This window comes from Chelmon rostratus, chromosome 6 (assembly GCF_017976325.1).
Source record: "Chelmon rostratus isolate fCheRos1 chromosome 6, fCheRos1.pri, whole genome shotgun sequence".
Taxonomy (NCBI): domain Eukaryota; kingdom Metazoa; phylum Chordata; class Actinopteri; order Chaetodontiformes; family Chaetodontidae; genus Chelmon; species Chelmon rostratus.
Window position 1 is genome coordinate 12,904,551 of NC_055663.1, and position 25,447 is coordinate 12,929,997.

General features: G+C 42.0%; 1 protein-coding gene across 2 annotated transcripts in view; it reads right to left on the minus strand.

Moving 5' to 3' along the window:
• Positions 1–3,879: 3,879 nt before the first annotated feature.
• The window catches only part of LOC121607779 (BTG3 associated nuclear protein), a 38,660-nt gene continuing 17,092 nt past the window's right edge, over positions 3,880–25,447 (minus strand). For both annotated transcript variants that reach the window (XM_041938727.1, XM_041938726.1), the window contains exons 12-13: positions 10,256–10,396; positions 3,880–6,567 (exon numbers count right to left, since the gene is read on the minus strand). In XM_041938727.1, coding sequence (XP_041794661.1) covers positions 6,463–6,567; positions 10,256–10,396 — 246 coding nt within the window. In that variant the 3' untranslated portion in view covers positions 3,880–6,462. The remainder of the gene's footprint in view (positions 6,568–10,255; positions 10,397–25,447) is intronic.

Below are 25,447 nucleotides of genomic sequence, written 5' to 3' on the forward strand. Positions count from 1 at the left end.
CTGGGATTAGGTGAGCCAGCGAACGGCTTAGCCTGAGACTCTGTGCTTATAGTACAGGGCACAACCCCACAATCCGAAAAAGACATTTTCTGCTATGTGCTAACTCAACAAATCGGTGGCAATGAGCTCTCTTTATGAAGCCTGTTAAACACTCAGAAAACACATGAGACACATCTCTCTCCCTACATACAACACAATGTAAATTAATAAGAGTCTGTAAGCCCCACACGCACAGACATAATGACACTCTTGAGTCTTGATAGGTTAATGTGTGAACACATCCAGAGATGGTGGGATGCAGTGTCAGACACTGGTCTTCAACAGATCCAGAAACCTCTGAGTCCCTGTTTTGCTGGGCTGACCTCCTGGTACGGTTGGGCTTGATGAAAACATGCTCTGAGATATCAACCAGTTATGCCTCCAGACAAAGCCTTGTACTGCATGCCACATCCAGCATAATCATATTTATAACCATAACAAGATAAGAGGAGGTAAATCAAACACAGCCTCTCTCAGAACACTTAGACGTCTGCTCAGTGAAAGGCAAATTGGAGTTTCCTTTCATCACGTGAGAGCTCTCTGGCGTTAACAAACAAGCAGTCGTTCTCCCATGGAATCAGAGTCGGCCTCGGTCCAAACTGGACAACCTCTCTCAGTCCCTAATGTCTCTGGAAACAAAGGACCATTCTGGCATGCTATAACTCAAAAAGCATGAACAAAAATACACAAAAAGATGTCATTTCCGTCTCTGACCTATATTGTAAGAACAATACCCGTCTCTCAAACTGAAGTCATCCTTACCCTGATGCGTAGTTACACAGATAATATCAATATGGATTTTTCAGTGTGCCAAAGAGCATTCCACAATAAGGAAAGGAAAATAGCTGAGATGAAAGATGCACAGAGTCAGACACTGTGTTCCAGGTATTGACAACCAGGCAATTCTACCAAATTTAGCTTAATATTCATTACTGTACTGTATGAAAGTCTTCCCAGGGGACCAGTTAGTGACAGCGACAGTGCTGATCTTATTAGTTTCCAGCAGCTTACAGTAAACAGTAGAATCTCAATAGCTTGTGATTAAATTTGATCATAATTGCATTCAATGCTAATAAAATATGTTACAGTCACTTGCTCAAAAAGACCACAGTGCTCATTGTATGAATGCCTCTGGTTCAGACACTTAATATCTGCAAGGAAGATCTGATGTTCATGGCACTTGGCTCATAAAACAAGCATGGCCTCCTAATTAGCCAAAAAATGATTTCTTGCAACCAACACCACAACACTATAGTATCTCCTTCAAATGAATCATATCACAGTTTCTCATCAGCTGCACACAGGTAGTGATTCCCCATGGAAGGCCTATGAGGTTAGACCAAAACAGCAGGACTGTTATGACTGAAGGGCTCACTTTTCTGCCTTCAACATTACTTGTATGATATGATGTGAGTAACACTATAATAGGGGAACAAATCATATACTTAAGTAATGCCTTACTAATGCATGAATGATTTGATACATGATTTAATGTGGGATGTTCCAAGAATTCCTATTGCTCGCCATTAACAAATGATTAAGTCAAGTGAATGGTTCACACTTAGCAGATTCTCAGATAAGGAAAGTTAATTCACAGTTACTTCCAACATTAACTGATATACAATCAACAAAACGTTTATTTATGTGACTGTATTTGTGTATTGTGCAAGTGTTTGCATCACATTCCAACTCGTGCAACTGTGAATTAGCATTCCGCAGCTGACCATCTATTAAGTAATCACATAAAGTCATAGTGGCTTGATTGTTAAATGTTGAGCAAAAGGTATTGATGACACATCCTGCATTAGCCGAATGCATGCATTATATCATGCTATAGTTTGGTAAACACTATTAATTGTACCCTTATTATTAAGTGTTACAACGAAGGCTAACCCACTTGGCTAAACCACTTTTTCTGCACTCACCAAACGCTTCTTTTATGTATTGTGACATGCTTAGGGCTTCGTGGCATGATGCACTTGCTCTCCTCCTCACACTGAAGCGTTTGGTGTGCCAGCAGAGGCGCGCTGTGAGCCACAGTGCTGCGGAAAGCCCACCACAACATCAGGACTGTGTTGGATCGGTTTTGATGTTAATACCGGCGGTCAAATACAAGTAAACACCGCAAAGAGAGCAGCAGAGAGGCAGATTACAAAGCACCTCGTGTGTCCGTCAAAAGCAGTCCCCCCCACACACACGTCATCACGTCTTCAGTTCACCTCCAGTTCATCGACGTAACGCGCCTCTCAATTAGCGACACAGACGGCCAGTAAATGTCCGACTTACCTTCCAGGCTAAAATAAGAAGCATTCAGTCGGCGCTCGGTGCTGGCAACTCGTGCATTTTGTTTTTAACAAACTTCTTGACCAGGAAGCCTTTTGTGGCCGCTGTCTGGATGAGTTTGTACCCCTCCTCTCCCTCACATCTGGTCCCCGGACTGCGGGAGTACCTCCCATCCACGCAGCTTGAGCTGTACTCTGTGTTCCCTCTCCTCACACGTTTTACTACTTTTCATGAGTCAAGGAATTCCCTGCTGCTTCTCAGCGCACTATGATTCATGTCTTTGAAGGCCCGGTCGAGAGAAAGTACATGGATGGAGTTATTCCTCCACCCCGGACCTCTGCTTCCAGGTGGCGCGCTCACCGACATTCAGCGCGTGCACCGCTCTTTCGAAGCCGCGTGCAAGTTGATGCGGGGATAAGTGATGTCAAGGTTAATAAAAACGACAGAGAGCCAGTGACATGAGACATACCATGATATATGTGTACACACACACACGGTTATCATGGTTATCATTTCACAACACTTAACATAATGCCCTGTACACATTGATGTATACACTAAGTAGGCTTAATGTTAAGCAACAGTGATTACAAGTGGTATGTATAAGGTTCTTTTATTTAGCAGTAGTCCATTGTCATTTTATGATACTTTTGTGATATTTGGTAATAAAAGTTACTGTATAGCATTATTATTAACAGTCTCTGTATAATACTCTGGACTCTGGTGCCCCTGAGTTCAAAAAGTGCCCTCATGCATGCCCTATGCTAGATGAAACATGATGAAGTGCCCTCTGTGGTGGCCCACTGTGCAAGAAAACATATTAAAGTGCTCTCTGTGGTGCCCTTACAACGGACAAAACAGAATGAAGTACCTCATGGGGTGCTCTGCCAGTGGAGAAATTGTAAGGTAGTGCCCTCTAGGGTGCCCTGCCAGTGGAGAAAACATGCTAAAGTGTTATATGGACAGCCCTGCATGCCAGAAAATCAGTTGGCTTCAATGTACTGCTAAATAGTTAATAGTTCCCTGTGTGTTTTATTACAGAGGTGCAGTAGAGCTAACTTCAATCTGAGTCACATAATAAAACAACACGCAAGTTTTGTTGTTGTCTTGAGCTGCATTGTGAAAAGAGATTCATACCTTTAGACCAGATTCACAAAATAAATCTTAGTTGTGAGGGGAGTTACATAAAAAGGACAAAAACACAAATCATGCATCAAAATACACTTTTCCAGTAAAACATAAACTAAAATGTAAATTTTTCTTGGTACAATAAATCCTGAATTAGGATGAATTCCCTTATTTACTGAAAGACCAGTGTCAGACCAGTGGATTTCATCTCCCTTACATTCTTGCAGAACTTCCTGGATCGCTCTACTTTACCATCTGTTATACTACTTGTACTGCTGATATTTAGATATTTACTGATCTAAAAAAAATAGTACACTTGTTTTACGAGAACTGTGGGAAGGAGAAGGAGAGCAGAATGATATATCAAGTCACATACAAAGAAATACTTTCAAAAAATATTGGACGTTTAAGAAATATTTATTTAGCAGGTTGTCATCTTTCATCTGAGCAAATTAAAGGGCAGTTAAAGTATTGACTAAGCTGCTCTGTAATTCAAGAACAGAGCCACACATATAAACATCCAGAAGCCCGATAATTTAATTTCTACAAAATATAACATTCTGTGTTTGTTGTTTGTGATCTTCTGGAATATTCAGCAAGCGAGAAATAAAAAATAAAACAGTGAATAAACTGTGACATTGCTGTTCTGGTGTAATCTGTCCGCTGGCGCGAGACAGAGAAATTCTGGCTGTGGGGAGCTTTGTTTCCCCAAGATTAACAGTTGCTGATTTATGATCCTGGAGACACATCGTGTTTGGACATTTTCGCTCCAACAAATATGCTCACTCATCTTTACACATCCTCAGATAACGCCTCCGGCCTTGTTAAAAGTTTGAGCAGGAGAAGCAGATACGCAGCCAAAGTAAAAGCCAGGGGCGAGCAGCAGAGGTTGGTACTTGCATGTTGTAGCAGATGCCAGCAGAGCCGCCATCATCGCAGGAGAACACAGAGCTGCTGAGAGAAGGACCGCCTGGTCTCTGTCCATCACTCCTCTCCCTCTACACAGACATGCATTCTGCTTCCAAACAATCTCATCTCACCATCTATCATTCATTTCTGTTTTCAGCAGGTTATCTTAGGGGCAGGCTGAGAGAGGGGCCGTCGCTATGGTAACCACTCCAGCTCCTGGATGGAGCCCAGGGTTGTAAAAGTGAAGAGAAAAAGGCTTACGAGCAGGGTCTGTTCCCTTCCAAGCTCTAGATTTAATGGAGGGTTCACTGGGGGGGAGACACTGTTGTCCAAGCCAACATTTGAACTCAGCAACACCACAATTATTTCAGAAGGGATGGATCCACCAGTCTATCCCATTAAATATTAGCCCATCTTAGTGGATCATTTAAAGGAGGAGTAAATGGACTTGAACACAGCTTCCAAAGGAGAAAGGGGAGAACACAAATTGAGTGGGAGAAGAGGAATAAGTAGGAGAGTCAATGAGGGGAATGGACAAGATGAAGAGGCGGTGGAAAGGGGGTCAGAGACAGCAACAACAGACTGAAAGGAAACAAGAGGAAGCAGCCAAGACCATGGATGTTGTTTTATCAAGTTCATTTTGTCGCCTGGTTCTTTCCTACACTCCAAAATACACTATTACATCACACTGAGCATGGGAAACTTCCCCAAACCAACACACAGCCTCAGAGTGTCTAGCTTATCTCTTTTATTGCTGACTGCAGAGATATTCATCATTAACAGAGCAACACTCCAACACAACACATTCTCTGTCCTTACTGACAGAAAAACAGAACCATGGAGTGGGGACAAAGTGGATTCTGAAGAAATGTAATTAAAGTTCAGAAACTGTTATAATGAGGCCAACATATTAATTACAGTCTTTTGACAAAAACCTTGTTGAGGCTAAGTCAAAGCTCATTTTTTCTGTTCATCTTGTCAGGATTGCTGACAGTACAGTAGCCGAATCCTATGGTTACTGAAGTTGACAAGATACATATTTACTTCAAAAATAGTAAATAAATCAGCTTAACTTGAAACAAGACCTCAAAACCAAACTATCATTTTACGCTCTCTTCAACTGTCGATTTGGAGTGGATGAAAGCAGTCATGTTTTGGAAATCTTTGAAGCCAGTTTGATGACCATGGAAGAAACCAAAATAAAAACACATTTTTATGGCAACCACAAACATGTTTTATTCTCATGAATGTATCTTTCACAGAAAAAAAAACCTAGGGGAAATAAACAACTTCAGGGTTTCCTTGGTAGTCTACAAACCACTTGTACTGTCTACCACTGGCACCATCTCTTCTATTTCATGGTCTTTACCTTCAAAATTAAAGCTCCCCCAAAATTTCAGCTTGTTACAAATAGATAAATCAAACAAATAAACAAGGCTGTGCGGCTAAAGCAATATGAAAACAAGCTGAGCGAAGTAAAGGAGGGAGACGTAGCGCAGACCGAATTACGGAGAGTGACAGGAAACCTAATTAATCACAACCAAGAGTAGCTGTCCTCAGCTAAATCTACTTTCCACGGCAGTCCACTGTGACAAGAGACGACGAGAACAGGAGCACGGTACTGGTTGTTTGAGGTGGGATTCAGGGGTTTTAAACAACCTCATGGGGGTTTTCGGGGTTAGCCAAGCGGATTAAGTCCAAATAACTCCACTATTTTCCAAAGTTGATGAAAACAACCATATGTGCTGATGAAGTGGCAGGGTGATGGTCTGCATAAGCAGCATCCTCCGGGATAGACACTAATCCCAGTGTGTATTCTGAGGTGGGCCAGGTCCTTCTGGTGATGAAAACACCAATAGGACCACAGTTGATTTTGGAGTATCATTGTCTTTTCAAGTTCTCTGTGAACATTTCCACATTGCGACATCTGGTTGGCAATGAATTGAGCTGTTTGCAGGCAAAGAAAAAAAAACCCAAAACAGAAAAATGCTTCTTCCCTGTGTTTCATCAGTGACCTTCAGTATTTGTTAAAAAAGGCTTTCTGACTTGATTGCTTGTCAGACTATATGCGTTTGTTGACCTCTGATGTTCCACTGAGACTCGTCAGGTGACGATCTGGACCACCTCGCCGTTCTCTCCCTTGATGGCACCCTGGATGGCCTCTTTCACCTCCATGTCCATCTGCAGGGCCGGGGCCAGCTCTGCAGCCTGGAACACATGAAAGAGCCGAGAGGGGAGGGGTGACGAATGGGAAAACAGCAAGATCTTGCATGTCAAACATTTGATAATTATGGAGCATCCTGCTTGAGTTAACCAGTGTGATTTCAAAAACACTGTCACTGTGTGTATCCTGTGGAGATGAAGCCATATTGTAGCATTGTAGTGAATGGACCAAAGACAGAAAGAGCAGAGGAATGGCAAGAGAGATTAGAGAAGAGATATATCAGAGAGAAGAAAGGACCGAGAAAAGAAGAAAAGAAACAGAGTGACAGGTGGGGACAGACTTGACAAGAGATGAGCCATTTATATTTTAATGCTCTCTGACTGTCTCCATGGTCGGTGTCAGACAGAGTGAGGTATTGTGTGGCTAAAAACCCCTTAAAAAGATGAGAGGTTCATGACTCAGTCCTGGATGATGACCATGAAGAGTGACTCACTCCTTCCTCGAATGCACGCCAAAGGTTCCCTCAAACACACCTGCAGCATTTAATCCTCCCTCCAGCCCAGCATGCTGTCACTAGACAACAGTATTGAATGGAGTGCAGCTGCAGCACGCACAACGTAATAGCACATGAGGCAGACACACTGTGACCAGCGGCGGTTAAGAGGACAAGATAAACTCATGTGGCTCCATGTTTTTCACTGAGCATTTGAAACACTGGACATGTTGAACTGTCATAGCCTCACTCTCCATTTGGAAATACTGATGGATAAAGGTGCACTGCTTTGAATTATAAGTATCAGGAACTGAAATTTAGATGAATTGTGTGCTTAAACCAGCCTGTTGGCGACCTGAGCTGGAGGTGGGCCATACTGTAAAACTATTACCATCACCAACTTGCAGAAATGGCCCCCTGGAATCCAAAAATATTGCTATGTGTTGCCCACGTACTTCACTAGTTTGTGTAATGGAAACAATTAAATAAAGAGAGAGGAAAAATGCAGAGATAAATAAATACAAAAAGCCCAAGTAATTTTTCAAGAACTTATATAAATGCTACCATATGTCTGGAAACAGATGAGAGCAATTCTCTCGATTCAACACTTTTCAGAAGGTGGAAAAAGAAAAGTGCTAACCTTCCTCTGAACTTTGAACTGAAAGTCAGCAATGTTTACACTCTAGGACATCAAAACCCAACTGTGATAATAACCTGGCCTGTACCACCCTGACAGGCCAAGCCAAGTATCTATGCTCCCACGCAGGCTACTCGGCTCAGTGATTATGATACAGCTTCAGTTTTTAGTTGTAGTTGCAATTTATCAATCCCACCCTGAATCTTCTGCTTTCTTTCCTTCCTTGTGTTTTAATAGTTTGCATTATATATTTTGTCCTGTCATTGATTAATGGTTGGATAGATCTAAGTGGGTTGTTAAGTCCTTTTCTTGGCACATTAACACCTTACATTGTTTTGGGACTGAAATTTACAGAAAATCTGCTTTTGATTAGCTTGAATATTGTTTGATCAATAGACACATTGTTAACAAGCAGTTTCATTCTGTCAGTGCACCCTCTCTGAACCCAAACTCCAATTAACAGAAAGCTGATGGCCGATCAGACCTCTGCACCTTTGTTGATTTCTGTCGAGATCTGTGTGCAGTGAAACATTAGGAAAAAATTTGCTCTTTTTAGAGCAAAAAAAAATCCATTCAAACAAATCGCTTGAGTAAACAAATAGTTTGACCGTTCGCTGTGCCAAGCAACATGGAGCACAGACCTTGGAGAACAGCGCATAGGGTGGCAATCATGTGTGATCAACACCCAACAAAATTAATCAATACAGGATGCTTTAATCACCTCTTTGCTCATGGGGGCAACAAACCAATTACAGAGACAACTACAGAGAATAAAAGGACAGCCGAGACTGGGTCTAACTGAGAGGGCGAAGATTTAACTCAGAAAGCCACGTCTCAAGGCTGGTCATCACATTTGCTCTCCGCACATGTTGCAGGGAGGTGAATATGATCAATCATGCTGCAAAGTCTGCAGGGAGATCCATATCAGGATAGGACTGGTATTTTACACAGCCATAAATCATTTGAAGTTCTCTCTGTTTATACTAAAACAACATCACAAAGACTTGACTCACACCAGGACTAGACGGTACCCATTTTAGTATCAGAGTTGAAGGAAAGAAGCAGTAACAGTTCAACAAATCTGGAGAAAACAAAAAGCAGAGAGAAAATGGAAAAGTGCTGTTCTTTTACGTATATTCCTCGCAGGGTTAAACTGACCACTTCAAAGGCCACTGTGCCGTCTGCCTGCGCACCATCCTGATTCCACATGTAGCTGTTTCTCAACAGGTTTAATCATCAAGGGATTTTAGGCATATCTACTAATTACTACTCTTCTCTTTATAACACTCCATCCACTCCATTTTATTACGTTAAATTACTGTTTGTCCAAACAGCCGTCATAATGACTGAAAGCTAGGTGCATTTTATTTAAGCAAGATTATGACAATGGGGAAAAGCAGGCCCATTGTACCTGCAAGTAGTTTAGCTAAATTGCAGAAATTACACTCATACTTCTATTTCAACATTACAGTAATTATGAATGAAATATTACAGGATATAGTCTGCATCATTATGAAGCTGATCAAGCCATTATGGTAAAAAAAAAAAGAAGGCAGATGTCAGCCCCGACAACCAGAAAGTTTGGCTGCAAGTCAGCATCTCATTTCTCAAAAGAAGAAAAAGAAAACAAAGAACAACAAAGAAAAATTGCACAAGGGAAGAAGACATCTATGGATTCCTAAAATTGGCAAATACATATAAGAAATGACAAAAAGGATTAGCTCTGGTTTAGATGGATGTTGCTAAATGATTCAGTATAAATAAAATTAACCGTGAGTTACTCCTTTAAAAGAGCATGTATTTTCAGCCTAAGAGAGGATGTATTTTTTTACTTCATCACCAATTCTGTGTCACGATTAGACAAGATTAAGATGGCCACATGTATTCCTAACATACACTGCAGCACTTTTTTTTTTTACGAACAAAAAAAAGTGTTGTGGGGTTTTGACACAAGCACAATGATTCACTGTTCCAACTGGATGGCTGTATGGTTTGAAAACTCAAATATGTATCGCTGACAGGCTATAAAATAACCCTACAGCATCATGAAATTATCCAGAAGACTCCCTTATTTAAGTAAAATTGACAGAAGACACCTACAAAATGAACCGGTCTTACTTTTTAGCACCTATTCTGGTTGATTTTACATATATAGATTGTCTTTGTATAGAATACATTTTGAAAAAGGAGACTGTCCTGATTAGAAACAAAAGCACTGACTGCAGATTTCAGTTTATCAGTTACTTCTACATGTCAGAGGACGAAAATAGGCAAAATCCTGCAACTTATATCTCCTGACAAGTACTATATATACAGTATACAGCACAGATTAATGGCATCACTGAAGGAGTGATCACTGATCTGTACATCAGATTGAGGAAAAGAGGTGGGGACCACAGTTTCTTATTATAGACTGGTTAAAACACAAACACATGTGTAGCAGGACTGATTTCGATTAGCATTACAGTGTGTTTCACCTCAGCCGACAACCACATTCTCCAGCACTTTGAAAGCTAACCAGTTAAAAACAATCTGTGTTTGTGTACACGTGTACAAGAACTTGGAGGAGTTTGTGCTTGTGTGTGTGTGTGTGTTGTTTTACCTGTACAGCGGCTGTGTGATCTGCGACGGGGGCTAGTTGGACGTACTGCACTTGGATGTCAGGGGGAAGGGGGGAGCCCTCTACTGCTGTGGCCCCGCCATCAGCTGACGCCACCGCTATGAGCTGAGCCCCACGCAGCACCTGGGGCAGACGAGGAGGGACAGGACAGAATATTTAACCACAACTGACATTTTCAGTTTATTCTCAATATTATCATCAGCCAGTCAATCACATAAAACTGTCATAGATCTGAATGAAACACTCCTCATCAGCTCCATCCAGCTGAGTTTAAAAAGCAACAGTCTGGCTGGCTCAGCAGTGATCTACAGTACTCACCACTGGAAACAAGAACCAAATAAAAACAAATAGCAGAAAGCCTCATTTATGTCCTATCTGATGTGTTTATGTTCTTTTATTGATTACAGCCATCAGTGTGTACAAGCTCGGTGTCACACAAACACACCAAGGAACTCTGCGGCAAGGAAAGAGTCGTGCAGTGGTATCTGAGTGACGTAAATAAACATTTCAGTCCTGCTGTTCTCACTGCTTCTGATCCCGCCCTCTGTTTATACATCGAGTGGGAGAGGAACTTTATGGTCCATTCAATTCAATTATATTTTTACAAGTTTTGTTTTCCTTTCCTCCATAACATGATATGCTAGTCAGGATTCTTTTTTTTTTTTTTTGGCTCATTGCAGTTGAGGCACATTTAGACGAGGAAATAAAAGAAAATTGGCAGAGAATATAGAGGGAGACATCAAAGGGGGATCCTAATCTCCGACAGTGAAAGACAGCCATGAGACATTAGAGCTCTGCAGTTTCTACGTACTAATTACAGAGCAGTGCAGTGCAGCTGGAGTGTTATGTAGGTATTCCTATAGTTTATTGAGGCTATTCCTATAGACTGTAAGTACAAACACAAAGAGGATAGCGTGTGTGTGTATACACTTGTGCGAGGTCACAAAAATGCTCTGGGATTAGCAGAGCACTGCTGTTAATTTGGGTAACATAACTCCGATGTGACAACAGACATACAAATTAACATACAATCATCCTGTCAACACAGACACAGAGAGAAAGATGAATGGAGGGAAACATTCACTCAGCTTTGTGCTTGTGCATGTTTGTTTTAATCACAGGTCGGAGACCTGGCCCAGTGCTTTCCAACAATAAGCTTCTGCAGGGGGCGTTACTGCTTTGAAATATAATGCATTCTTGAATAAAGTCACAGTATGGTCTGATTTATGTGGCCTTGGACTGAACACAGGCTTCTTTCACTGTCTCCTCTCTCGCAGGTTTCACATGCATGCTGTCTTTGTGTGCTTTCTCTGCAATGTTATGTGAGGTCTCCAGCTCAGCCTTCCTTCAGCTGCACTTGGTGCTGGGACTGGCTGGGACACACTCAGCAGACATTAAAAAATTCAAGGAGAATATGCAAGCCTGCAGAAAAACCCAAACCTCACAAACCTCAATTACAGATGATGTTTGTTGCCCCCTAACCCTTCCAATCCCTGAGTCCCACACTGCCTCCCAACCCAGAGTCCAACCTTTGCTTTGAAGATTGTGTTAGTGACAGTCCCCCCCAACCCCCCACTACCCACCGGCTTGCCTTGTCATCTAAGAGACCGTGCCAGTTTCACCACAAAATCTGCCGCATCATCACCACAATGTGCCAGGCCCGGCTGGCCCGATGGAAGCTATTAGTGTAAGAAGTCTGCCTGACTCACCCGATCAGCCGACAACTGGGACGCTTCGAGAACAGACATGGATCGAGGCTGAGTGAGCCAGTCTCTTAATATACTAGAAGGCTGTTAGAGCTGGGTCAAATGAATCACAGTGTTTGATGACCCATAAAGCATTCCTGATCAATTAGAGCACTAGCCTGGAGGGCTGGTGTAAACACTAATCAGACAGTTACAGGAACAGCTTGATATGTTGGTTATTTGTGATCTTATTGCTTATTCGTTTACCTGCAGAGAATTAGAAGAAAAGATCGATACTACTCTTTCACTTGTGCGCTAAATATGAAGGTGAGGTCAGCAGCAAGTTAGCTTAGCTTAGCAAACAGTCTGAGAGCAGACAGAAGAAGTCTAGCTTGGCTCTGGAAGTTAAGCTTACTGTCTGCAGGCACCAGTGGATGAGAGGATTTCCCAAAATGTCTACTACTTTTTCTATACTATCCCTGTAAGGCACATATACATAGTTGAATTAAGCGACATCCCATAGAGATTAAATCCATGCCAGCAATTCTCAATCAATCAGCTCAATGAGAACACTGAGAAAACAAACATACAGCCAGCTGTTTAAGTGTTTCTTCATGGCAGACATCTATAGAAATCCATCCTTATCCCCACACTTTATCACACTGTTCTCTTATTGGGAATCAAACGCAGCTTCTGCCAAGTGTCCATCTGCCTGCGGTTGAACGTATGTGTACGTATATGTGTGTAAATTCCAGCATGATGTGTCTGTACTGTCCAACTAGTGTATCTAAGTGTATAATTACCAGCGTTCAAGAGTCGCCATGGCTGATACTTGAGATCGTAAACCCTTGTCTAACTCAATTAGATTCTCAACCTCCATTTGAGAGCAGTTTGCATTCTCAGCTGTGAGGAGCAGCACACAGAGGCTCACAAAAGCATTTACAGAGTTGGAACGGTGTGTGAGATCTCTGCAGCGATTACACAGGAACTTCTCGGGTCCACATCCTGTCCCACGACTCGCTTCGTCAGAACAAATCCTCTGTATGACTCAGTCGAAAACAATCAAAAGCTGAATCTACACTCGAGAGATGTATATCCAGCTCACGGAAGATGCCCAGAAAGTGTACTGAGAGGATACATTTCAGTCTCGCTGTGTAATACTAGCTTCCCTATAAGCATAAATTATTGTTTTGATTACTGCAAGGTTGGAAGTTCATATAAAACACGACTGAGCACCGTGATTCAGTGAGCACCGATAATAATTACCTCTCATTCAGCTAATAGGACATAATCATCATTAAGCTGGTTTGCAATGATGCAAAAACAAAAATAATGACAAAATTGTATCAAGGAAAGGCATTATGAGGTAGAAAATAATTCTGCTTGTAGATTTGGCTACATCAGCAAATCAAGATTGTTAGTAGAAACTTTTACACTATACAAGAAGGTAAGAAGTGTTTTAGGGGGGTTTCTTGGAGCAGATGAGTCCCCTGACACTGTGAAAACTTGGCAGTTTTGCCTTGATTGCAGTTTCCAACAAAGAGGTGGAATGACTCACTTAAAATACAGCCCAATATATTAGATTTGATGTATTGAGCTCAATTTGTCAGAAACAGGGGCCGTCTTAAGTGTATTAGTTACTGTTGACCTCAAAGTTTAAGGGATTGGGACCTTTGAATTATCAGTGCTCGCTGGCTGGCCACCCCCATGCTGGAGGTCCAAAGGGCAGAGCAGACAAGCAGAATTAAGAGGTATGATACTGCAGCACAGGACTGGAGGAAAGAGCACCAAACAATCAAGAGCATCTTAAATTCTCTGCAGGCTTTGCTAGCTGCCATGGCCTTCAGAAAGGGGGGAAAGAAAAAAATAAATCTCTTTCTGATGCTGTAATGCTTTCAGTAATGGATCCAGGACGCTAAGGAAACACAGCAAAGGGAGAGGAAAGACACAAAAATGAACAACAACAGCAGCTTAATGCAAAAAACATTCATGATTCCAAGACTGAAAGACAATAACCAACTGGATAAACAAGGCTTTGTTACCCAGCACTCATCTGTGCTTGTCTGAGGATTTTAAAATGTACTTTCTCTCCTTTCACTTCATATGAAGCTAGTTAAACTTGAATAAAGAGGGCTTTAAAAACATATGGGTTGTTCTGAAATACAAGAATGCCTCTGAATTTCCATCTCTATCCTTGGTAATGCATCAATCAGAAAATCGGCTTCCACGGTGCACATTTAGTACTCGGTGCAGGCTGGCATCAATTCCCAGGCTCACAGGAGGTCTCAGTTAAACTCAGCTGTGCATCGAACGATGCTGTGAGTCACCCGCTTACAGTGCATGTGTGCATATGTGTCTGAGGATGTTTTTAAAGATTTTGCTTCACCTTTGCGGTAATCAAAGTATACTGGAATCCCCCCAAAACACAAGATCCTCCTTTTAAAGGAAACAAAAAAATCCATACACATAAGACAGGGTTTTCTGTGCTCTAAGAAAAGAGAGCCCACAAATCTGGTTCCTATCATTCCCAAAGGGATACCTCCTCTTCTTTCAGATCTGAAAAAAATTAAATAAAAAAAAAAAAAAAACTAACCAAAACAGGGAAATGAAAAAAGAAACATTTGGACTTTGGAGTGGCTGGAACTTCCTCTCAACTTCACAGCCGTCAACAACATCTGCAACTGCCAACCCTGGACAGATGTCCAAGCAGAAACACTATCTCCGGGTGGGTAGGTGGGGTGGAGGGAGTGTGAGTGTGTGAGTGTGTTGGGGGGCCGGGGGCTGGCTGCAACTTGGCTGTAAAGACACTCATAGACACAGCGGTGCTCTGAGTGCTTGTTTAGTGTAGACCGGGAAAATGGAAAATGAACACACTGGCCTAAATATGTCTCACTGCAGTCATTAACTTTAAGTTACATATGCATTTCATTTTACCACTGAGTCGGAGGACTGATTTCAGCTGGGAATCAGCTCATAATATGATTGAATAGACAACAGTGGGCTGGTGATACAAACAAAAAATGTCAGAAGTTGAAATGGAAGCCAAATCATGTTAAGCTTTGTTCCTCTATGACTTGTGAATTCTCTCACTTACTTGCAGTTACATGTTCAGACTTTTTACAAGTGATATTAATGTACATTACTGACATCTCCTGTCTTCAAAAATACATCCTTATTATAAATCATTATTTCTTCCAAGACCCCTGACCTTATAACCTGGCGCACTGCTTCCCATCTCCACCCACACCCGGACAATGTTTCTACACCACAGCTCAACACATGCATCCAATCAAACCCTGCCTTGCATCCTTTGCTCCACAACTCCCACCAGCAGACCGGCAGTCAGATTCAGACAGAGCTCAAAAAGGTTTTTATGACAAAACCAGCTTGACTTGAATTCTGATCCAGAACCAGCAAATCAAAGGGGGACTGATGACAAAAATAACAGCCGTAATTAAGAGTCAGGCCCCTTAAAAATGAAAAGAAAGAACATTCCACTGAAGGCTTTCTCTGTTCTCTAGCGTAAATCCAAACTTGGCCTGCCTAATTGATGAAGGCATTTTTACAATGTCTGTAAATTTCATGATTTAAGATGATGACTTTATCGTGTTTCCAATTATCCTGTTTCATTCATTGGAGCCAAAGGAGATGATATACACAGGTTGTAAAACTCAACTAACAAAATATCACACCGCACAAAATACCCATCTTAACAAGCCATTTCGTATAGTGATGCACATTGATGAAAGCCAACACGTTTCTCAAATCAAATACCGTTTTCTGACACAAATGTGGGACATCTTAGTCTGTTTTTGTTTTCTCTGGCACTCCCCTTTAAATATCCAAAACAAATTAAAATGCATTGGAAACTATGTCCAGAAAACCAACGACCTGCCTTTAAAAACAGTACACCCAACCATTAAGGGCTTAAAGGGTCCCAAACTCAAGTGCACTTAGCACCTTTCTCAGAGTCTCAGAGTCTCAGATCTGCCATGAAAGACATCTGTCATCTTACATCAGCTTGTAGCACACTGGAGTCTTTAACTCATAGAGACATCACATCTGTCAGATACAATCACTTTCACCGCCCATACACACGTCAGCATTGGTGAAAGAGGAAACAAAACAAACCACTCAGAGGACTCAGAGGCAGCATCTATCTCAACCATCTGTCTTGTCCTTTCTCAGGCATAAATATTTAGTAGTTGCGTTAATGTCCAGATAACGTGTGCTCTGAAAATCACATATTTTATTGCCATTTTCAGTTTTTTGCATTGGTGAATTTTACAAAAACACCTTTAGTTACAGCGTCAGTTATGTAAGCTGTTTTGCTATCATTCTCACGAAAAACAAGTTTTATTGCTCCCCCACTGCTAGTCATGCTGCCTTTTTCCAAACACACTACTCTGCATCCATTTCGCTCCATTTTTGTGGTGTGTGTGCAGGCCAAAAAAAGAAAAGAAAAAAGAAATCACACAGAAAAAAGTCACTCTCATGTGACATTAATGATAAAGACACCATATGTCATGTGGATGCAACCACATCTGGCCAACATGAATTATCTCCTTGAATAAGTGCTTTCACTGATATACTTGATTGGGCCCTTGTTTCCCTTGAGTATCTTTGTGTTCTTTCTGGGATTCATCTGATTGAAGAACTGAGCTGCGAGTCATGAGAACATGAGAATATACAAGTGAGGAGATGCTGCCACTGTAGTGTACCACTGCATGTGGATTGAAAAAGCTCAACCTGCATTTCACTCCATTATTGTGGTGCATGTGCAAGAGAAAAAAAATCAGACTGATCTTAAGACTAATCTAGCTCTGTTAGTCAAATTCTGCTTATTCTGATATCCTCTAACAATTTGTGTAAGAATTTCTGTCTCCGTCAGGATGCTGCTGAGGTTGAAATTGGTGGATGATGAGCACTGTAGTCCTGGGACTGATGAGGCAGGGCTGCACCAGGTCTGTGCTGACAGTGAGTCACATTGAAACGCATCTAAAACATCTGGTCCCTCTAACTCACGCTGCCAGCGATCCCGGGCTCTACCCACAAAGACTAAAGAAAACACCACTGGGGGTACCCTCCTCCGTACTGCTCAGAAATGCTGAGTTACAAACACGCACACACCCACTGACGGATTCAAAGCTAAGGATTCCCCTATCTCTGGCCCTTTATCTCCAGGCCATGATGCCACAAGGACATAAAGCAGACCACTACTCCTTTGAAACAGGATACACTGTTAGACCTCTAAACCCTTGACTGCTTACGTACATCCCGCTTATACTAAACATTGCTCATAAAACATCTTGTTTGTGTCTTTTCATATGATTTTTACCCTCCCATCTCACTGTGAATCACAGGAATCTTAACAACCCCTCACTTACCAGAAACAACATTCTTGTGCAGAGAGAGAAATAGGACAACTGAGTTACTCAGGCCACGGGCCAGCAGTTTGTTTCCAGCACAATTCACACCCTGAATCTCTGAGGTTTACCCTACAGACTGTTCAAGCATCTGCTTTGTGTGTACAAATTACACATCAAGAGATACTGTCCAACAGCACCAGACGTTAACCGAAGCTAACTGACAACAGGCATCGAAGGAACTGATGTCTCTAGCACAAATGGACACAACTGTGAGAACATCGACACTCTGTAGAACAACATGAGTTTGGAGGAGTTGAGGTCAAAACACATTAATTCATCCGTTTCCTCTTTTCCATCTCTATTACCTCATGTTTCCTGGTCCTTTCTCATCCTCTCCTTCATCAACTCCTCTTCATACCCTTCATCCCTCTCTGCACCATCACTCTAACACAATATGTACCGTCTGTATTTTTCCTGGTTCTAGACAGGTTCTGTGTTTACAGGTCCTGGCAGCACGGACTGAGGGACTAGTGCCGAGCTGGACTCTGCTCTGTGACCCAGTTCCCACACTGGCCATGAACAAGGCCGCTTGGGAGGGTCCAACAGATGCGCTGCAACATGTGCTGACAGAAAGGGATGGCAGAGGCTCAACTAGGGGGAGGAAGTGAGGTGGGGGGAGACTGTGCTCAGACTCTTGACAATCAGCCCCCGATGAGCGGCATTCAGGTCCATCATCTGTATATGACGCAGGCAGATGACAGGATCAGTAAATTTGTTAAAGCTTTATAGTGGTCTCTTGAGATGTTCTGGATTTCTCAGACTGACACGGCATGGGTTTAAAGCTATCTGACAGGGAGAGTCCTCGAAAAACCGAGCTTACTCAACAGTGGAGTTGCTGCTCTCCAGCAGGTTTTATTATTACCTTATTTTTCTTTTATATCTGCTTTCACAAAGGAGAGTGACAGAAAAGATGGGTAAGGGAAAAGCAGGCACTGTGGGTGCACTGTATTTGAACTAGTAGAGGGCACCACCCCCTTCACTTTTATTGCGTCACACCTGGTGCAATGCATTTTTTCATCAGTGTGTTTTTGCCCCATTCACAGCTCAACCGGTCTCAGTTTTCAATCATGGACGAGAAAAAACATCTCTTTCAGACAGCCTCCCTTCTTGGCTTTCCCCCCCATCTTTTTTCTTTCTGCCCTCCTCCTCATCAGTCGCTCCTTTCATCTTCCAATCCTCCATTTGGTCTGCATCAGTGCAGGGTAAGATCACAGCACAGAGAGAGAAGGGCACTAGATAAGAGGCTATGACAGACAGGGAGTGCAGTAAAAGACTAGTTATTTTATAGTTTCATGAGCCTGCCTTCTCTTCCGTCTGCATGAGAGGGATTTTATGGGCCGGCAGAGAACTTTGGATCCAGTTTTGTTCAGACTTTCAGCTGGCACAGTTGCACTAGGTTTAGCTAAGTTGGCAAAGGCTGATGTGGAAGCGGATACACAAACATCTGCAGCCAAACTGCACAGATTCAATGTGTGCATGAGCAGTTAGACTAACAGAGTGAAAAGTGAGGTGTGTGCAGCACACTGCGCTGCTCATGGCTCGCAGTAAATCTCCAGTGAGAACATTGAGGATGATGGGTGGACAGAGGACAGACAGAGGGGTCAGTCAGCAGCCCTCTCAACTTTTTAACACAGCCTTTCTCCTCAGCTACAAAGATGACTCAATTTCTTTGGTCAGTAAAGCTGGAGTAGGGGTTTGACACCTTTTGCTTTAACAAGGCCCCAAATAATCTCGCTTATCTCGTACTGAAAAAATCCTGCGTAAATTCTTTCTGGAGGCATTATGCAACAGTAATCAGAACAGGCTTAATCCTAGTTTACTTACAGGACAGCATGATTTTCTCAAACACAGACACAGTGATGCACACACAAGTGACAAGCTGTGAGAGAAAGACTGGAGACTAAGGTAGATTATTTTAGCTTTTTTTTCCTTAATGAGTGCAAAATGCATTGATTTCCTGATTGCACAGGACTTATTTTAGCAGCACTAATTGTACTGAAATTACTTGACAACACATATCAACACCCATTTTTTTTTCTGTAATAACAGCTTTAATGCTAAGCATACTGCCAGTGAATGTAATTTTTAAGTCAGGAATATGATTCATAAGAAAATACAACACTTCTGACGACAGAAAAGTGCATCACAACGGCAGTATGGAACAGACCCATGTAGGAAATGGTAGAACCGGGAACACAGAGAATAGCAGCCTTACAAACAGAACTCCAAACAAAATGGCAAACAAACTTCTGTTTTCCTTTATATAAAGTCTTTCTTTATATAAAAACTAGCATATCTCTATGTTCTATCGACAGTCAGCAGCTGTTCACAGTGTGATAACAGCTTTGAGGACAGAACTTACAATACAAGTTACTTGTTAAAAAACAAACAAAAAGATTGATTCGGCACATACCCATCCCTAGAGGAGAGGGATAGAAATCAGCAGAAGTAATTACTAAACTGCTTTCATAATTGAGCTTCGGAGGCCAGGTTGAGACTCGTCTTCTCAATGCCTGACATCTCTCAATTTGCAATTTTGTCCAGCGAATGAGAGACGCTTCTTGCATTCAGATTGTGGCCAGACCCAACTCACATGACATCTTCACACATAAGTGACATCTGAAATGAGACCCACCCCACCTCAGGCTGTCGACTTTGATAATGAATCTCAGTGGGACAAATACTGCAGAGAGGCACACAATAAGCCGGGTGCAGACAGCCATGGAAAACATAGGCATAAATTAAGAGCCCTGATGGAGCTGCAGAGTGCAAAAATATCTGTGTGGAGCTGTTAAAAGTCAGAGCCCGAGGCAACTTTTCTTTATTTATGTAATGGATCTTAATGTGGCCAGGATTCGACCTGAGAGTGTATCTGACAGTTAATGTGACCTCGAGTGATTGGATGAGGCAGGTGGCCTTTAAAAGACAGCTACAGCCACAGCTACAGAGCATAGGGAGGATGAAAAGAAGAGAGCGTGAAATGTTGAGGAGAGGAAAACTGCCCCAGAAAAAGTGTGATGAATCGCGTATGCTGGGTTACACCAACACAGCCTCAGAACTATTCTGCCAGATTAGAAAAACAGTGATATCATACACAGCCTGTTTGATGAAGGCCTCTCTGTAAATACACAAACTAGACTTTTCAGAAAGCACACATCAGGATTAAGTCTGATCTGTATTATCTTTGTCCGAGGTTCATAACAAATTCTGTTCCAAGATACATTACACCAATCATGATTAAGATATCATGTCATTTGGATGCAACCATATCTGGTTAACAGAAATGATCTCCTTAAAAAAGTGCTATCACTGATATCATACTTGTTTGGGCCCTTGTTTCCCTTGTGTGTCTTTATGTTCTTTCTGGGATTCATCAGACTTAAGAGATGACCTACGCGTCGCCTGCCCTCTGCTCCATGAAAATATGAGAATATAGGGGAGGGGACGCTGCCACTGTAGTGTACCACTGCATGTGTGTGAAAAGCTCGACCTGCAACATGAGGTTTAAAGAATAAGTCACTGTGTGTTTGTTTTGGCACCGCACTCATATCATTTAACAGACCCAATCAAAGCATGAGCTAGAAAGAAAGGGAAAATAAAAGAGCTTTTATTGGACTAGGCTCCCAGACACTGCCAAGGGAATAGAGGCCTTTGTGCATTTTTTTTTTTTTTTGTTCTCTTTTTTTGTTGACGCTTTGGTGTCTATCTGCAAAGAACCAATGCCTATTCCACACTGCAGTTTCAAATAGTGCTTCTATTAAAGGACCAGTGTGTAGGATTCAGTGGCACCTGGTGGTGAGGTTGCAGATTGCAACCAACTAAATACCCCTGGCCTCACCCTCTCCTCTAAGCATGTAGGAGAACCTCCAGTGACTGCCAATAATGCAAAAAATTGGCAAGGCTCTCTCTAGAGCAAGTTTGTTTGTTTTGTCCATTCTGGGAGAAACATGTAGGTACAGCATGGTTGAATCTGTGGAAGACGACCTGCTCCCTCTGCAGATATAAAGAGCTCATTCTGAGGTAACAATAACGCAACAATTCTGATTTTTAGATGACAATACATGAATAAAAACATAATAGTGAATATCAAGTTCCATTTCTGCCGACTGATCGTACACGCTGGACCTTTAATGCATGTTGTGCATGACAGAAAATCCCAAACAACAGCCAAACGAGATAAAGGTGATGGAGATCTGCAAAAACAGTTCATGTATATTGTGAACTGATATGAATAACTGCTGGAAAAGTGTGTTGTGGTGCAAAACCTAAACCAAACTCTGGCCAAAACTTGTTCCAAGATCCTAGAGAGAGACGGAAGGGAATGCTGCTGTAAGGCTCAGCGAGCGGGTCAGTCGAGGACACAAGCGTGCATGTGTGTTTACGAGTGTGTGAGAGGGAAGGAGGATGTGTGGTGAACTACCTCAATCAATTGAAAACACATACAGAGCCAAACAGCCAATAAAACAATACAAACAACAACAAAAAACCCTCATATAAGGCAGATGCATTAACGCATCATAAAAGTGTGCGCACACAGATAGCTAATGGCGCCTTGAACCTATGAATGAAATGGATAATTGAGATCTTAATCAGACTATAAAATGGAGAGCTGAGCAGCTGAAAATATACGGTTCCAGACAATGGCTAGCTCGTAACTACTTCTGCCAAAGTGTGATATATTACATAGACAGGGTGATGACTGTCTTAAGTTGTCAGGTGCAGCGTCGGAGGTCCAGTAAGTCCTTAGACAGTAATGTTATTGTAATCACATTAAATACCTACAGCACTGGAGCAAAGTAAGGCATTACTTTACTGAGTGAACAAATAGGTTGTTCCATTCTTAAGCTTTAAAAACGTTAATGGAAAAATCTTGCTTGTCTTATTCTGCCTTCAGTTTTTGCCAGAAGTTTCTGAATTATGTGGAGAGTGCATATGACCGAGCCAACAAAGTGGCAAAAACAACTCTCAAAATCTGAATTTAAGGCTACAGACTGTAATTTGGACTATTTTTACTTCAAACCTGGGGCTGTGTTGGTGGGGGAATTGTTTAAGATACTGGCGAGGTGATGAAATATGATCCAATAAGTCTGGTTTCAGTAAGTTTGGAACCTTATCAGATGCTGAAACACAGCACGGTGGTTTATCATACTACGAGGAAGAATTTTACAACAACGGAAAGGTGTTGTCGAATAGGAGTGTGCACTTGCATGTATATGAATGGCCAACGCCATTTTGCGTTTGCATTGCCCTGCAGCAAATGTTGAGCCAGGTTTAATGTTTTGCGGACAATCGCACGGGGGCCCCTGCTGTGTGCGATCCTGATAGTTGTTCTGATATTTGTGCAGCTGCAATGCATAAAGATGGTGATTTGCAGGTCGGATTGGGTGCAGGTGTAATTAACATATAATGTTGTTGGTCTGCAAGTGTTCTTAACTAAGAAGGGTCCATCATAATAGCCTGCACTGGGGCCCGTCGTTGCTAACTTACGCCACTGCAGACAACACTGTGTTTTTGGTGCAGGTGCAGCATAAAATGACATGAATGAGGGGAAGCAGTTGTTTATTCATGCCGTGCTTTTGTCTGTTTGAACACAGCCTTAGCCCCAAAACATTTAGTGACCTAGTTAGTGCAAGTAACACAACTGTTTTAGGGTATAATGCAAATGTAATGAACAGCGTAGCTTTTCTTAGGGGGCCATGCGGAATTCATTGCCAAATGAATGATAACTTGTAATTTTCTAGTAATAACAGTGAATATGTGTCGCCTTTACTAACATTTTTAGAAGATAAAGACAAAGAAGCCTCTGTTGGCTGTTACATAAAAACACCTGTCCTAACAAAATAACACAAAACAGTTTAACCACCAGACGGGCAGCGTGAGAAAGAACTTCCTTCCCTAAAGCCTTACTTCTGGACAAACATGATGAAATCATGAATGTAAAATTATGTGTTGGTCTTCAGGCGTCCACATGTGGCCTGCAATGGTCATACACAGGCCGGCTCTGCTTTGATCGAGACTCGCTTGGATCTCAGAGGAAAGAACAGAGAAACAGGAAGGGCCCTCGGTCCAAAACATCCAAGACAGAGAAGGAGGAGGGGAGAGGGATGAATAAAGTCATAGACAATGGGAGAACACTAAAAACAGCTAAGTGTGTGTGTGTGTGTGCGTGCATGTGTGTGTTGCTCGGGCTGTGTGGGTGTATGTTTCTAATAAGCTTATGATTATTGTGTCAAACTGTACGGTAGATTGTCTCAATCAGCTATTGAGAGATGTCTACTGTGTTAATCGAGATGCAATCGTCCACTTGGCAACAGAAAAGCAGACCAACTTCATCAATTTATTATATTTACATCATATATTAATAACAATGAGCTGAAATAACTTCTGTGTGGAGTTTCATACTTCTAGTAGTGCCATGGAGCTGGTTTTATGTTTTGTTTGTCTGGTTTCACACTATTTTTTACCAACACTGATTTACAGGTGGTGGTAAAGACCAAGATGTGCAGCAAAGCAACAGCAAAGGCAGTGAAGACAAAGACGGCTGGGAGTCACATTCAACGTATTTGTTAGAGCTCAAGGATACACACAATGAATGGTGAGTAACGCCAAATGTGAACATAAATTTTGTATGTTTACAGGAAAACTCCACAGTGTGCCTTTAAATCCAAACTATACGCATATAAGTAAGTTGTGTTTTCACTAAATAGTGAGCTTATATTTCTGATGTGATATTAGTGCAATACACGTATTTGAACGGTTTTGTTTGTTCTGTATATACTTCTGGTCTCTTCTATGTCTTCTAAGTCAGGGGTGCCACACTCAGAGCGACAGCAATCCAGACACAACACCAGAGACATCCCCAAACACAGAAGTCACCAAGGTTCACTGCCCTGAATGACAAAGTGCAAACACCCAGCATCTGCCGGGTGCAGTGACACGGAAAAGCAAATGCAGAATACACGGCTAAAATGGTAAAGAGTTGTTGTGCACTCATTGCACAAACAGGTCCAGCAAAGAATTTGGTCACACAATTTTTTTAGAACCACCTCTAATAGCTGTAATACATAAAGAGAGGCAAGAATACAGCATCACTTCAATTTAGTGAAATCATTTGAAACTAGGGATGCACTAATACTGATACCAGTATCCTGATCTAATGTACTTGTACTTCTAATCATAAAACTGTGTTTATTTTATAAATTTTAGGTTAAGCGATGATGACAAAAGTAGAGCAGACTATGGTTGACTAAACTGTCAAGAGGAAGGGTGAAAAGTTATTAATTAAACATTTAATAACAAGCACTTTGATAAAACATCTAAAGAACCAACACAACGCAACGAGTTTGCTACTGCTAGCAGCAGGAAACAGAACTTTACACACAACTTTACAGCAAATGCTGGTGAGTCCAGAGACAACCCACGGGCAGTAAAGATAACACAAGCTCTTAACCCAGTACATTGCTCTTGATGAGCAGCTGCTGTAAGTTATAGATAATATGGGATTTTGCCTTCTTCTCAGTGTACTGGAGGCGACGCATGAGATTCCCAGCCGTCACCACATCACAGAAACAATATTACCAAACAGTCTCTCATCGAGCAGAAGCGGGCTCTGGGAATATTTGGGTCCAAATATGACCTCCCTGACAACCTCATCGCTCAACACTGGACACTTCTGGAAAAGTCTCCATCTGTTCTGGCCCCATTCGAGGAGTTAACAAGTGAGCTCCTCTGCTGCTTTGGCATCAGATGTGAGTCCTGCTGTGATCGTGCTACAGAGATTTTTGACCAAAGAAACAGATGAGGACCGTGTCATCAAAACAAAGGGAACCTTAGCTGCAGCCGCCAAGAGACGCTTCACTGACACAGAAAAAAGCCACCCGGCGATGGTGTTAGGGTAAGGTTAGGGCAAGGGGCGATGGAACATCCCCATGGGGATAAAGATACAAACGGGTGTGTGTGTGTGTGTGTACTCAGCATGTTAGCACTCTAATAGTATTATTAAGCTCTCGAATCGGTACTCGGTATCAGCAAGTACCCACATTTAAGTACTTGCACATGGT